Here is a 16,693-nt window from a genome sequence, read left to right as displayed (position 1 = left end):
ATTATATCTACAAAATGTTATAATTTTGAAGAAGTTTGTGATCCACAGTAATTATTGAAACATTTTTTTTAAATAAATATCTTATTATTGAGACTCAAAAGATACTGCAGCGTATACGCTGCGACACTAGTCATACGCTCTATGGTACCATAGAGATATGCTCTATAGACTAGAGTTTTGCCAAAGGAACCATATGAAACTATTTAGTTCACTTCGCAATTCCAATTGCCCACATTTTTTCTATGAACAAACTGCGTATACTTACTATCACACGCTACATTTTATGATGTTACTCATACGTTTTGCAGCTAGTACAAGGAACAAGGAACTAGATTACCCAACTCTGCTATAGACCATAGACATAGTGAGTACTATTCAATTAGGGACGGCAGATCAATGAAATAAAATAAACCAAACCTTGCCACAGTGGTGCAATGATATTCATACCTGCCTTGCACACTGAATGCGCGGGTTTAATTTACAAGCCAGGCAGTAGCACATTTTCAACGGTGGCAAGAATACACGTCTGCGTTTTTGGTGATATTTCCTGTGCACTTCAGCTATGAAAAGATATTTCATGTGATGTCCTAAGAAGCGCCATTCGACTTCGGCGATAAAAAGTTGTAACAAATAATTAGCTAATATGAAATACGAGTTAGTATACAGTAGCAGCGACGAAAAGATCTCATTGAGCCAATGCCAGAAGATGGCGTTGAATGTAAGCCGCCCACACTAAGATCAATCAGAAATGAGCCTACTAATAAGGCAGCCTACTAATAAGGCCTAACAAGGCAGTAAGTAGGTGTCGAGCCAGCCGAGCTGTTCAAGGCCGAATTCATCTCGCGAGAGCAACGCATACCCAAACATTTGAATCTAAGTATGTTCTAGTTAAATTTCCCTCCCCATTGCTTAAAAAAATGTATCCAGCCTACTGAGTGTACAGCAGAAGATCAATGATATAATAGGCTAATAATTTAGGTCACTTTTGTTGGACTGAAATACGACCTAAATGTTCAGTTGGCCAGAGCAATTGCTGATTTGGAATATCCGCCAGAAAACTGGCACACGGTCCTCAGTTTGTATAGGAAACAACCTCACCGAACTGTCAGTACCACACGAGGCGTTAAGCCGGTGGTGGCCTGTTAGTAGTAACACGAATACGTTGGATTAGTTAACATTTCAAAGGTTGGTCAACAAGTGAACGCAGAGGTTCCTGAGAACACAGAGGATTTTTGGCCTGCATTCTGCTCCAGGGATGTTAGAGGCTCCGAACTAGAACCATTTCCCTTCACGTATCCGTAAGACATTATTGAGAACGGCAAAGAGTTGTAAACCTGTCTAATTTGCAAGACATATTCCGGAGGCTACGAGCAGCGAACTTACGTATTGACCCAGATTCAGTTGTTCCACAAAGAGAGCCAGTATCTAGGCTACTTTTTGTGCGGCTGGGATATTAAGAGCGATCCAAATAAGACAGTGGTAATTCTTGATATGAAACGGCCAGATAGCTTTAAATTGAGACGTTTTCTCGGCGTTGTGTTGTGGTTACGCTGTTTCTATCGCGCGTTTTCAACATTGGCCAATCCACTGACAAATCTATTGATTTACCAAAAGCCAGGATGACAAAAAAATCTTTCATAATATCGCTGTAAACAGGACCACAAGAAGTAGCATCGATATAAATTTTCGAAGGATCTTCGGACAGACCCTAAACTGCAAATAGAATCAAATGTAGTACTTTTGTGGGGGAGGTACTCCACCCAGAAGGCCGATATGGACAATTTTCCAACAAAATCTAAGTTTGGGCAAAATATTAAGAAGATCAAATTTTGGACCGAATCGGCTGATCATGCGCTCCGGCCACTACATTTCGGACCATTTTCTCAGGAAGTATGGACTTTCCCAGAAAACAATTTTGCCGTCGTAATGGCGGCAGTTAATAAAAGATGTTGCAAAAAATCTAAACGTTTAGAGATAGAGCTGGCAATCTATCGATAGTCTGACTATCATTTTGATTGCTGTCGTAAAACGAAGATTACATCGGTCACCAAAACATGTTCTTGGGTTTTCTGTCGCGAAGTATTTAAAAAATAATTGCTTCGGAGTCCGATAAGAAGAAAGCTTTACGACAACGATCAAAAAGATAGTCAGACTATCGATAGTTTGCCAGCTCTAATTCGTGAGCACGTCTTAAACTGCCCTTTTCGAAATGGTGTGTGGGTGGGTCCCGAAAAAGTGGACCAATATAGTCCATATTTTAACTTGATCTATGGGTCAAATCCCTTAGGGAGTTATCGTGCGCATAATTTTTGCGAAAAAATTTTGTGGGGGAGGTACCCGAGGGAGGGGACCGAACTTGATATATGTTTGGACAAAATAGTACGAGAGCAAAATTTTAACCAAATCGGTGGATCCCTTCGAGAGTTATCATGAGCAGCAGTCAGACAGACAGACGGGTGGACATGGCTAAATCGGTTCCAAATTATTTGAAACAGATTTTGTCCAAAAACACTTGGGGTCTAAAACCCTTATTTCGATGAGGCATATAGTGTTATGATTTTTTTTAAAAGCTCATATACCAGTATCAAAGCGTGATTTTATGATCATAAGATTACATAAAATCTTAATTATAAGGTGATTCGACGAAAAAACTCACGCTCAAAATGATTTTAAAATTTGAATTTATCAAATTTATGGACAATTTTTTTTAAAGTCACTGTAAGCAGATGTATAATTGAAAATAAACTTTGCAGCCACATGATATAACCAAACTGACATAAGATTTGTTTCTCACTAATTTTCTTTAATTATGAGAATCATAAAAATATCATAAAAGCTTTTTCCTAAGATATAATTTAAATAATTAACAAAAAAAAATTATTAAAAAATCAAAATTATTTCAGAGTGGTATGAGCATGGCCTTTTTCAATATCACTGTGCAACATTTTCAAGGTAATCTTGTGCAAATAATTTGAACTGACGATTTGTTTGAAACTACAGACCCAAACGACAAAACCCTAGTTGGGTTTTGTTGTGTCAGATCCAGCTTGGATTTTATGGCCCCATCTAAACATGGTTAAATATTGACTTTTTAGAGCTATTCGGGGTTATATCTCTGAAACCAATGCGAATCTTGTTCGGACCTCTGAGGCAAATTTGTAGATAAGGACAAGAATAAAATATTTGGAGAAATAGTGAACTCTAAAAACAACATTTATTGCCTCAAATTTTATAAAATATCAAAAATTTCTAAGATATAAAAAAATAAAATCAAAATTATTTCAGAGTGGTTTGAGCATGGCCTTTTTCAATATCACTGTGCAAAATTTTTAAGGTAATCTTATGCAAACAATTTGAACTGAGGACTTTTTTGAAACTACAGACCCAAACGACAAAACCCCTAGTTGGGATATGTTGTGTCAGATCCAGCTTGGATTTTATGGCCCCATCTATACATGGTTAAATATTGACTTTTTAAAACTATCCGGGGTTGTATCTCTGAAACCAATGCGAAAGGCAAATTTGTAGATAAGGACAAGAATAAAATATTTGGAGGAATATTGAACTCGAAAAACTACATTTATTACCTCAAACTTTATAAAATATCAAACATTTCCAAAATTTGTATACATTTCGCACCATATCTCTAAACCCGTTAATTTTTTATTAATGTTTTCTTTCGGAAAAATATCGATGTTTTCAGTTTATTTCTAAACGACCATTTAATAAAGAAGTCAATAATGTGGTGAAATCCGAAATGCGAGAATAAACTGTTGGTGTTAACTGTGTTTGAAATGCGTATTTTAGAGTTTCAGAATGTTCTGAAGAACTGCTGAGAACTTTATTTGGAATATTTTTGCAAAAGGTTACTTGGTTCAACTCACAATAGTTTACCTAATACTGACCAGAATTTCAGAAATCATGTGAAATTTTCTATATTTTATCGATTTTTATGGCCTAGATGGAGTTTTTCTTATGTTGTAAGTTCTACTAGTTTAGGGCTACAATATTGCCAAAGACAGCATGGCCAAATTTCTAATCGTTTCTGAGATAATGGTCACATAAATGCAAGAAATTGCAGTTTTAGCCCGGTTTAGATGAGGCCATAAAATCCGAACTGGAATTGACAGGACAAAACCGTAGTATGGTTTTTGTAGTCTCAATATATACTTTAAAAAAATGCTTACTAGAAGTTGTTTGCATTTTCAGTGTTGCACAGTGTATTTGAATGGAATAAACGTTATTTTTGTTATGCAAATTTTTGAGATTTTTTTTCATTTCATAAATTTTTTCAAAAAATATTTTTTTTTAATTCGATTTGTGCGTGAACTTCAAAAAGTCATAACCATAGTGTAAGGTATTGTGCTTAGCTTAATAGACTTGATTCTAATAATGAAGATATGATCGTATTTTCACGGCATAATTTAAACTAATGTAAAAGATCCAAACAAATCATGGCATATAATTGAACCACTTCCCTAGGTCGGTTGATTTTAGCAGGGTTTACGTTCATTTTTCAACAGTTTTGGAAAAAATATATTGAAGTGTCTCCCAAATTTTCGTATTTTAAAGGTTTTTATCACATTTTCCAATAGGGTTGATCGTAATCTTGCTCACAGGATGGAAAACCTCCCGATTTGATATATGAATTTTAAGGGGTGACCCCACTTGCAAAGCCCAAAAAGGCAATTTTCATGAATTTTTTTTTTCAAGAAAACTACCAATCATTTTTGTTATATATTTTTTCATCTGAAAGAGCAAGTTTTTTGTTTTTTTAATATTATGCGGTTTTGTGGCAAATTGCTGTCCACCAAACCCTTTTTTGTGAAAGCGTTTTGCGGTGCCAACTCTAGCTCGAAAACTAATTAAACGATCGTCATGTGTTTTTGTGGGCTTGTTTAGAACATAAAGATCTAATCCTTCATCGATCGATTTTGTAAAAATTTTAGATTTTACTGAAATGGTGGACCAAAAAATCAAAATTTCAATTGTTGGCTTAAACAACTTACGTTTTCTGGTCATAAAACGAAAAAAAAAAATAAATAAAATCGATCGATAAAGGACTTGATTTTGATGTCCTTGATGTCCCCACAAAATTGTGTTTTTGCGCCTATTTCAAAATGTCATTTCGAGAAAAACACGTTTTTAGTTTCAATGTTGTATACAATACACAAAAATTTTTCATATCCAAAACTCACATCTCAGGTAATATTGTTCCGATCGACTCACAGAGGGGAAATTTGTGTTAAAAGTTGATCAAAAGCCCTAGAAAGCTCATTTATAGTCCGATTGATATAAAATTTTGCACAAAGCATATCTTCTGTACAAGGATTAATCCTATAGGAAATAATGAAAATCGGTCCAGATTTGAATGCAGCTTCCATATATATTCGCATCTGATATGAGATAAAAAAGCACCAAAATCACTGAAATTTGACACATGCAACCTGCACTAGCCTAAAAAAACTTTGAGCTAATTTTCAAACAAATCGGTACAGATGTATATATAGTCAAACATACACATATTTCATTCCAAATTTTATTTTTTGAAACTTACTTAAATTAAATTTTTTTCAATTCACATGAGAAAAGCCGTGAATGTTTCTGAATAATGCAAACATATTTGATATAAGGTTATAAGGCGGAGCAAAATTTAGGGTGAGTAAACCTTGCAGTTCCATATAAAAATATTTCATATTTATATATAATTGTTCCACAAACATCCCAGATGGGACAAGGGAGACTTCTCTCATATCAATGAGTGCACGCCGATTCATATTGGCTCAATGATATGGGACCTACTTTTTATTGCCGAGTCCGAACGGCGTGTCTTACGACACCACTTGTAGAGAAGTTTTTCATGGCTTAAATACTCAGGAAATGTCGCCAGCATTACTGAGGGGGAATTTTGCCACCGTTGAAAATTTGATGTTGCTTGGCCTGGGATTCGAACCGCAGACCTTCTGAGTGCAAGGCGGACGTGCTAACCATTGCACCACGGTGGCCCATATTTCATATTTTAGTTGAGAAAAATTAGATTTGCGCTTGAGTCTCAAATATCAGATTCAATCATAAAAAATTGCGCATATTTGCGCCATTCCGAAAAAATCTAATTTTTCTTCATATTTTAGTTGAGAAAAATTAGATTTTTTCGGAATGGCGCAAATATGCGCAATTTTTTATGATTGAATCTGATATTTGAGACTCAAGCGCATAAAACATTAGAAGAAACTATGGTCGGGAAACGACGGGGAAATAGACTTTTTCACTATTGAAATCGTAGTAATCTTAAAAATGATCATAAAAAATTTTCGTAAAGAGGATATATATCACCATTATTAAAGAGCAAAAATGTAAAATCAATCTGAAAATTTTAAATGCTAATCTTGTTCGGAGACTGTACTTAAACAATAAATCTTGAAAAATATAAATTTTCGCGAAAATAATGTCATTTTAATGTTCACCTAATTTCTTAGTTTTCCAAAATTTACTTTTTGTTTTCAATATGACTGAGTTCAATCGACTGCTGCATAGGATCGGTTAATCTTACAAGGTCGAGGATGATTAAAGCAAATGTAGAAAAGAGTCAGGTTGCCGTTTATCAACATTTTTTCATAAAGAAACGATTTTCATATTTTGAGTTTTGAGCAACTTTAGGCCTATGTTTCCCCTCTGTGCGACTTGACAAATTTTCCAATAAAAATTTTTCGATTTTCCGAAATTTACAAGTGGGGGTCACCCCTTAAATATCTCCACCTTATCTCAAAAAGGGGGATATTGAAAGATCTTAATGCCTATTTTACATGTCTTTTCTTAAATGTATATCCTAAAAGTATGCAACACATTATAGAATATAGTAATGGTATGGGTACAAATAACTTGAACTTATATCATTTCTATCTTATGGCCACATTCTGTCCTGTATAAAAAAAATAATAATCTTACATATCTGTAAGCTTTTTAATCCGACTTCCAAACATGTAAAATGTATTTATTTATTATTTATTGTCAATTATAAAAAAACAACTAACTTGAGTATATTTTTTGTCAATAAGAATACAGCAATCATAAATGTATATAAACAAACATATAAATAACATAAAATATACATCACAAAGCTGGTAAATTAAGATGAAATATTAAAACAAAATATAACTGGAAGGCAGAAATTGATTTGAAGTAGAGAAAAAACAAAGCTTTTTGGCACATATCTAAAGAAAGCAGCAAGTTATGGAGTTTTTGTTTTCATATAAGATTTCCATATATAAATAAATATTTTTTTTTTTTTTTTGTGAAGGGAAATATTTGTTTTATCAGCTAGGAATACAACAGGCAGACACACACGCACAGACACACACCAGACTTGTTGATTGATAGATATGTAGATATAGAATTGCTAAGAAAGCTTATAAGAAGCTATGGCCAGTTAAAACGAAATATAAATAAAAAAATTATATTTATTTATTAAATAAATGCTGACTCACATTTTAATTTGCTTGGGATTTTTCATTTCTGTTTCTAGGCTTAGTTCTTTACTTTTAGATTGTGTTTAACATTAGAGATTTGTTTTCTGGGGGTTTTATTTGTGGATTTGTTTTTCTTGTTTGTTTCTTTCTAATATCACATTTAAGGTTTTTTGTTTTTCATTTTGTTTTAGGGAATGTTTGTTTAATTTTGTCTTCAATATGAATGAAACTGGGTGCACATCATTCATTATAGGGATTTTCTGTTTTTCTCTAGACTCTAGGCGTTTGAGTTTTTCCTAAGTGATTTTCATGATTTTCATTTAAGTGATTTGTTTTGATTTACGGTATTGATTTGTTTCGATTTGCTTTGCTCACAAGAGAGAACGCAACAGAGAGCTTTAAGAGTTACGATTATGGTTAACAAACACACAGTTACATATCCTATATGATGGCACTAGAAATATATGGAGAAAAAAAAGAAGAGAGACAAAAAACAAGAATGAAAAAAAGACAAGTAAGCTTTTGGTTGTTATACATGTCTTTATGATAATAAGTGATATTTGTAAGATTTCTTTAAATTGTTTTTATAGAATTATACATAGAAGACAGTAGTTACTTTAGGCTAAATAAGTTTGGAAAAGCTATTTTAGTGGTGTTTTTTGTTTAAAAGAAAGATTGTAAGCTTAAAAGCTCTTGGCATAACTGATATAGTTTTAAAAAGCACAATAAAAGCTTGGATTCATTGTAGATATAACAAATGTTTTTATTTTGAAAAGACAAAGCTTTCAATTACAAATCAAGCTTAAAAGCTTTGGCAAAATTATATATTTTTAAAACACAATTAAAGTCTTGTCCTTAGTATTTGTTTTGTGTCTTTAAAAGCTTTTAAGCACAACTTAAGCCTGGACTAAGAAGTGTGGTTTAATTTTCCAATTCTTGCTTTCGCACAAAACAAAATTGATCCATACCTAATTATGTACACAGTACCGTTTATAACAATAGGACACTGTGTGTGATATAATAGCCGCCGATCGGAGTTATGAGCTGCATTTTTTTATATTTCACAAATAAAATGTAACAAAAAACAAAAGAAGAAACACGAAAAAGAAGAAATTTTCATTTCATTTAATTCGTTTAGAAAATGTCTTTAAAGTTTATCGCTATAAACTAATTGAATTAGAAAAAAAGAACAAAAACTCAAATGGTATGTTGGGTGGCAAGGTCTACCACCAATTTCGTCTACTCTTTCAAGTTTGATGTTTAAGTTTACTGCTTTTCTGTCATTTTTGTAGTGTCCTTACGATTTTATACCATTTTTCTGCTATATAATTCATTATTATTTTCTATTTTCTTTGCGTTTTTTTTTCTGCGACTTAATCGTTGAAAGGAGTGTCGCCAGTAATTATCGTTAAAAATGCCATTGTCGTCATCTTCATTATTATTATAATCAACTTCATCATAATCACCATCATCATGATTGTTTTCGTGATGAACTTCATCATCAGTCATTAGTGTTGGTACAACAATATTGTTTAAATATAGACAGTAGTGTGACATCACCGTCAGTCATCATCATCACACGTACACACACGTATAAAACAAACATTGTCGTTTTCCGATGTGTAGTTCAGCCATCGTCTCGTATTTCGTCTGTTGTTCAAGTAACACTAACGGCAATTGGAATAAAGGACACCATAAACATGAATTGCTGGATTACGTGGCAGTGTATTCCGGTATTTAAGTATAGTTTTTGTGGGATTATAGGTGGCCTAAGCTTGGGTTATTAAGGAATGGTATAGGGCACTAATTTTTATCAAAATTTTTAGTAAAAATTTATTTTATAGTGTTTTGAAGCACAATCGCATATTTTTCAGTACTATCGCATTCTTTCAAAATGCAAGATTTTTTAAGGGTATATAGATAGAGATATTTTTGATGAATATCATGATCAAAACTGACAACTTTTAATAATTTTTTTTTTTTGAAAAATTTGAAAAAGTCTTGTGTATTTTTATGGAAATATTTTGAAAGAGTAATAGAATGTAAATCTACACAGATATTTTAACAAAGTTTTTGAAGATTATCATGTCCAGAAGACTGATGTTCTTAGGCAAATTTGTTGAAGAACTATCATCCGTTAAAAATACAATGAAAAAGGACTAATCAGCTTTGCCGACAGAGAAATACCCTCAGGCTGTGACTGCAAACACAATAACAGGAGCGGTAGACCTAAATGGGCTAACAGCAGATCAAATCAACACAGACGACACGGGATAAAATTATAGCGTTGCAACAAGGACTACTAAACTTTAAGGGCAAGAGGTGTCCGAAGGAATGGTCCGAACTATTGGGATCAGTAAGTATTAGCTTCCCTTAGCAAAATGTATAATCTAGTAGTAGCGAACACCAAGACTACCCTCTATTAAAATTTCAACACGATCAGAGAAGTGGCGTTAAACTGGATTGAAGGGCAACTGTGTTCAATTTTTGCTGAAGAGGTACCATTTTGAAACTGGATCCAGTATTGGGAGTCATTCATTCCGATACTTTTAGATTGATGTCTAGTTGGTCCCCTTGGGATTTTTTGAGCTTTTGGTTTATTATGTCAGAAAGCATGGATTTGCATGCGAAAGAAATGTTATCATTGTAATCAGAATCATATCGCTCATTTACTCAAAGAGTGACACATCTCAAAAAATCCAGTTTCGAGAAAAACGCGTTTTAAGTTGGCGATTGAAATTCGAATTCTCAACATAAAAAGATTATTACACAAAACCTAAAATAACTACTTGGACCATATTTTGTAAACAGCTAGCCAGATATAAGTACTAAATTTCTGTGCAAGATCAAACATGATATGAAGTGGTTTAGTGCATCATTAACTCAAAAAAACATTTTTGTTATGCCAAATTCGTGGTTAATAAGCTGTAACTCGTTGAATTTAGAGATATCAAGATGAAAAGGCACAAGATAAAATAAAAGTCGTAGAAAAAATAGTAGTTGCTAACTCAGAAAGGGTTTTTTTTTGAGTTATGCCACTCTTTGAGTAAACGAGCGATATGGCCTTAGTTGATAATTTCAAAATAATTTTCGAACTGTCCTTAAATGTTGAACTGACTAATATTGGTTTCTTTTGAATATCACGGCACCGTTGGATTTTTTTATATCCGACGAAACACGGAACACAAGGATTACCTTCCGCACAAATTTCAAAACGATCCTCGAACAGCCCTTAAACTGCAACTAAGCAAAGATGTTGTCCGGTATAGAACTTCTTGGAAACTGGTGTACGTTTGGAAGAATTTTAACGATGAGCAAAGTTTAGGTCAAATCGGAAACCCCCCGAAAAAAATGTGAGGTCAACCTTTTGCGAAAAAAATACAATCAATCCGAAACATGGTCGTAAATTTTGGTGTTTAGTGTGTGAGGTACCCGAAATACCAATTTATTTCATATTTGAACCTAATCTATGTCTAAAGAAATAATACAAAGATAAAATGTTGGATCAAATCCGGTGGGTTGGATTGAGGGTTATTGTGAATTTTGAATTTGCAGATTGGACCGCTATGGCACATCTCTGAACTTGATTTAAGTTTGGAAGAAATAACAGCAGGATCAACTTTTGTTGCGCTCCAGATAGTCAGACGGACGAACATGGCTAAGTCGTCTCGAAATTGTCTGAAACGGATTTCTTCCATACATGGGGTCTAAAACCAATATTTCGAAAATCTGAAAAGCCAAGACCATGTGATTTTTAAATTATTATTCGTAGGTATAATATAATATTTTTTTATTTTAAATAAATAAATAAATAAATATAATATTTTTTAAAATCTGAAACGTGGAAAAATTGTGTTGTTTAATATTTTTGAATGGTCAAAATCGTGGATTTTTTTTAACATTTTAAAATGGCCAAAATCGCGGATTTTTTCCAAATGGTTTTGAGGGGCCAAAATCGTGGATTTTCTCCAAATGGTTTTGAGGGGTCAAAATCGTGGATTTCAAAATGCTTAAAAATATCTATCTATCTAACCCCAAATGTTGGATTTTTAAATATTCGAGAAGCGACAAGATATAGACAAAATCATAGATTTCTTAAATATTTTTTAAAGGGCCAAAATGGTGAATTATTCAAATATTTATCTGAAATTCAATAAATATATTTTTTTTAATGTTTGTTTTGTTTATTGTTGAAGTTCAATCTCATTTTCGATTGCTTGAGTGGAGTATTCCCCCATTGGCTCAACTTCATTTATTACCCTCTATTACAGAGAGTAACGTTTTTCAAAACGAACTGACAGTGTTGCAAAATTTTACTGATCGCTACCAATATCATGATTTCATCCCGGCGAAGGGAATTATCAATTGGCTTCTCAGTTTTTGAAATGATGCCTTTTTAGCGAAAACCCGAACTCTTTAAGTGTCTAGTATTCTCATATGAATGAGAATCACACTCACTGGAAAAGCCGAAAATAGTCGGTGATATGATGACTTATCAAAGAATGACTAAGGATCCCACTTCAACTTTACAAAGAAAGAACAACGAGTTAGTTGAAGAGTTATTCAAAAATGGATTTATCACACAAAATGAAAAGAAAAGATTAAAAACTGACGTGGCAAATGCTCCTCGGATATATGGATTGCCTAAAATCCATAAAGAAGAATATCCATTGAGACCTATATTCTCATCGATCGACGCACCATGTAGGGAAATGTGCAAATATATCGTCAACATATTGAATAATTTAACCAAAGACTCGAAATATAATATTAAGGACTCCGTGCAATTTAGGAATAAGCTGGAAAATTTGACTATCAACAATGATGAAAAACTTGTTTCGTTCGATGTCGTTTCACTTTTTCCTAGTATACCGGTAGACCTCGCAATAAGTATTATAGAAAGCCGTTGGGAAGAGCTGCAGGAATATACCAATATACCAAAGAGTTTATTCGTACGCATTCTAAGCTTCTGTATAAGAGAGAACAGATATTTCAAATATGAAAACAAAATATTTAAACAAAAAAGGGGTCTACCCATGGGGTCACCAGCTTCTCCAGTGATAGCAGATATTGTAATGGAGAAACTACTTGACACATGCATAGACAACTTGACAACAAAACCGGCTTTTCTAACAAAATATGTGGACGATTTATTTGCTATCATCAAAACAAGCGCAATACCAGATACTTTACAAACACTTAACAGTTATCATAAGGATATAACGACGCCTCCAAACAATAGTATGCTAAGTCGACTTAGCATGTTTTCAAGTTCTTTACATTTTTATATTAAACGTCCTTTAACTTAAATTCTGTCAAATTTTGGTAATGATCGGACAATCCGAACAGAAGTTATAAACAAATATTTACTTAGCATAGTACTGAAGGTCAACGAAATTTTCAAACTTTTAGAGCTCGTCCTGCAAAACTCGCTTTTCAGAATTAGCAAACTATTATTTGGAGGTTTCGAACGTCCTTTAACTTAAATTCTGTCTAATTTTGGTAATGATCGGACAATCCGAACAGAAGTTATAAACAAATATTGACTTAGCATAGTACTGAAGTTCAAAAAAAATTCCAAACTTTGAGAGCTTCTCCTGCAAAACTCACTTTTTAGACTTAGCATACTATTATTTGGAGGTGTCGATAAGATTCACAATAGAAGAAGAATGTGATAATAAACTCCCGTATTTGGACACAGTTGTCATAAGAAACAAAAATAAGATAAAAATAGATTGGTATCAGAAGCCAACAGCTTCAGGTAGACTAAATAATTTCCTATCAAAACATCCGAAGAGAATTATTGTCAACACGGCAAAGAATCTTATACACAGAGTATTAAATATTAGTGATTCCGATTTCCACCACGAAAATATAGCAAAGATAAAAACTATTCTACATAACAATGGATTCCCACAGGATTTAACAAATTCGCTCATCAAAAATTATACACATGGCTCTCAACAAGAAAAAAAAAACAAAAGCATAACAGAGAAAGTCTACAAGTCAATGATATATGTCCCAAACATATCGGAAAGAATGGAAAAATCGAATATTTACAACAAAGAAAAAGTGACAATAGCACATAAATGCAACAATACACTCCGATCTCTGTTTTCAAATACAAAATCCAAAATTGAAGACACTGAGAGAACGAATGTTATTTATCAAATACCATGTGCTGGCAATGAAAGAGAATCGTGCCAAAAATTGTATGTAGGAACTACAAAAAATAAATTAAAAACAAGACTTTCGGCTCACAAGTCAGACTTAAAATTGCGACAACAATATGAAAAACCAAAAACAGCACTTGTGAGCCACTGTGCAGAAAATACTCACCACCCAGATTTCGATAAGGTAAAAGTGTTGGAGAGCGAACATCACAACAACAAACGTTACACTAGAGATGCTAGATATTTTAAATGTGCCAACAACAACAAGAATGAACTTCAAAACAGATGTAGACAACAGCGCTCTCAATTACAGAAATCTAATTAGCAAAGCAAAGAACATACATACAGTGGCTCCAAGCGAAAGACGTACACCTAATGAAATTTTTTTAATTGACTTATATCTCCGACACAGAAAGGTATATGAAGAAAGTATTTACGCAGTCTTTTAGTGCATTTAGTCGACAAATTAGAAACACGATATAATTAAATAATCAACCCGTTTACATTGTTGAAAAATTAAATTAGCTAAAATACTAAGCATTTTTGCACCAAGCGAAAGTCGTACAGCAATTATAAAGACAAGGTATTTGTTAATATAATTAATTCTACTACATGTTCCTGTTTTTTGTTAAATCCTACGATCGATTTAGTGTAACATCAGTGCTTCTTTACAATTAAGAGGGTCAATTCTGGAAACTTGTATCAGATTAAATGGGAAAGAGGCGTAAAAATGAAATAAAAATAGTTTTTATGAAACCACATGAGAAAATGATTTATTCGACTTTACAAAAACTTTTTTTTTCGATTCAGCAGGTATCGAAAATTAAAACTGCAAAGCTATTCAATACTTTGATGTCTACTATTAAGAAAAAAACACATATGAAATATTTAAAATAACTCAAACATTAAATAAATAATATTTTCTTGTGGATAGTTTAATACACGAAGTGCAAAATGAGTTGATTTTTAGTGTCCCGACACTCTAATCGATTGAGAAAAATATTTGGAAGCTTATTTTTCCAATGTGCAGTCAAATTTTTACAACCTAAATACCTTGTCAATTGGTGATAAAAAAGGCGTAAAAAAGCTATACATAAATTTGTCCAAGAACGATGTTTAGAATATCAAAACAATAGCGATAAATGCTTAAATTTTCTTAAAAGAGTGTAATTTTGATAGATGCAACAAGTTCTGTGCGAAACCTGACATTACATTGTGAAAAATCCCACAAATCGCTTCATGTCTAATACACGAATAATAGAACATAACGAATCAGTGTATCTGCGAGTGTGTGGGGCTTATCTTTCAGATTTGAGTCGTTGTTTTATAATTTTTTTGAAGTCATTGGGAATCGAACTATGAGATTTTATAATTAAAATGAGTTCTTACTACCTGGCGAATAATGTATTGGCCAAGGTAAGCGTTGTTCTTTCTGTAAAAACTCTGACTTCAAACATAAAAGCTTATTATTTGCGACCACTGGTATTAAACAATTGCTTCAATAACATGGGTTGGCTAGACTGTAGTCCAAGCTTGAACAATAAATCGTCTATAGTGGTTCTATAAATGGAAAATGTCTCCAGACGACTTATTCTTCCAGACATCCTTATAGGAGAGATTTTCAAAACAAGCGGTGACATATTTTACACTACAGTTGTACAGAACTGATCAAAAATATTCTAAATCGATTGCAGAATTCAACTGAAACCAGAAATATGCGGAAGGATTATTTATATTATAAAATATTTTCTCTTTATAATTGCTGTACGACTTTCGCTTGGTGCTAAAATTCTTAGTATTTTAGATATTTTAATTTTACAACAATGTAAACGGGTTGATTATTTTAATATATCGTGTTTCTAAATTGTCGACTAAATGCACTATAAAGCTGCGTAAATACTTTCTTTATATCCCTTTTTGTGTCGGAGATATAAGTAAATTAAAAAAGTTTCATTAGGTGTACGACTTTCGCTTGGAGCGACTGTAGATCGCAATAACTGAAAACAATCAGTGCAATATTTACAACAGAAGACGATGGTAGTGATGCTACCCTAGGTTTAAGTAAATTGACAACTTGTTTTTACGTGTTTATAGCGAATTTATGGTATGATACTTATTGTTGTTAGATTTATATGAAAACTTCTGTGTTATTAATAATTTTATTCTATTATGTTTCTGCTTTAAAATTATTGTAGATCACATCCTGAAGATGCAATTCAAGAAATTGCGAAATATTGATAATAAATAAATAAAATATTTCTAAAATTGACCTCGAGCTTGAATTAATCAAACATTTCAATAACAACAAATAGGTTGAAAATATCAAATTCTTTAAACGAAAATATTTTTTGAATTGGTAAAATCAAGAACTTTTTACATATTTTGAAACAACAAAATCAAGGATATTTCTAAAATATTTTTTAAAAATATTTTGAATATTTTTTATATTGAAGAGCCAAAATTGTAGTCCCTTTTTAATATTTTTGAAAAGCTAAAATCAAGCAATTTTCAAATAGTTTGAAGCAACAAAATCACGGATATTTCTAAAATATATTTTTTTAATATTTTAAATATTTTTTAATAATAATTTCAGTTTTCTTTAAATATTCAGTGCAATCATGAATAAAAATTCCGCGCGGAATTCGTTCCCTTTCCACAATTTCACAATTTTTTATTTCCATATCTATGCCCAAAAAGGGAATATTTTGTCGATTCGAATACGCCATAATTAAGCGAATCTAGTAGTTTTCAAAGTTTTACAAATATTGATTTTAAAAGAATTTCACTTTTTAACATTATTTTCCGTGCGTGAAATATTCATGATTGCCCTGATTAAATATTTTTAAAATTTTTGTAGGGCTAAAATCGTGGATTTTCCAAAGAAATTTTTTGATGATATTTAAATGCCAAAAATATTTGTTTTAGTCCTTAAATCATTGATTTTTAAAACAATTTTTGAAGGACAATATAAAAAAAGTTTTTAAAATATATCCCAAAATACCTTGTCAATTGGTGATAAAAAAGGCGTAAAAAAGCTATACATAAATTTGTCCA

At 32.4% G+C, this 16,693-nt stretch overlaps 1 protein-coding gene across 12 annotated transcripts in view; it reads right to left on the bottom strand.

The window, feature by feature from the left end:
* mbl (splicing regulator muscleblind) overlaps positions 1-16,693 on the bottom strand; it is a 339,449-nt gene that overhangs the window by 12,381 nt on the left and 310,375 nt on the right. For 4 of the 12 annotated variants that reach the window (XM_073992621.1, XM_073992625.1, XM_073992627.1 and 1 more), the window contains 2 exons: positions 8,435-8,510; positions 7,591-7,920 (listed from right to left, as the gene is read on the bottom strand). The exons of 6 other annotated variants lie outside the window; for them this stretch is intronic. In XM_073992621.1, coding sequence (XP_073848722.1) covers positions 7,908-7,920; positions 8,435-8,510 — 89 coding nt within the window. In that variant the 3' untranslated portion in view covers positions 7,591-7,907. Of the gene's footprint in view, positions 1-7,590; positions 7,921-8,434; positions 8,511-16,693 lie in introns of those variants that run through there. 2 more of the 12 variants (XM_073992628.1, XM_073992622.1) reach the window with 2 other exon arrangements.

This window comes from Musca autumnalis, unplaced genomic scaffold (genome assembly GCF_047663935.1).
Source record: "Musca autumnalis isolate F117 unplaced genomic scaffold, ASM4766393v1 scaffold_5, whole genome shotgun sequence".
NCBI classification, from domain to species: Eukaryota; Metazoa; Arthropoda; class Insecta; order Diptera; family Muscidae; genus Musca; species Musca autumnalis.
The sequence above is the reverse complement of the archived record's forward strand: the minus strand, read 5'-3'. Positions and strand labels throughout refer to the sequence as shown.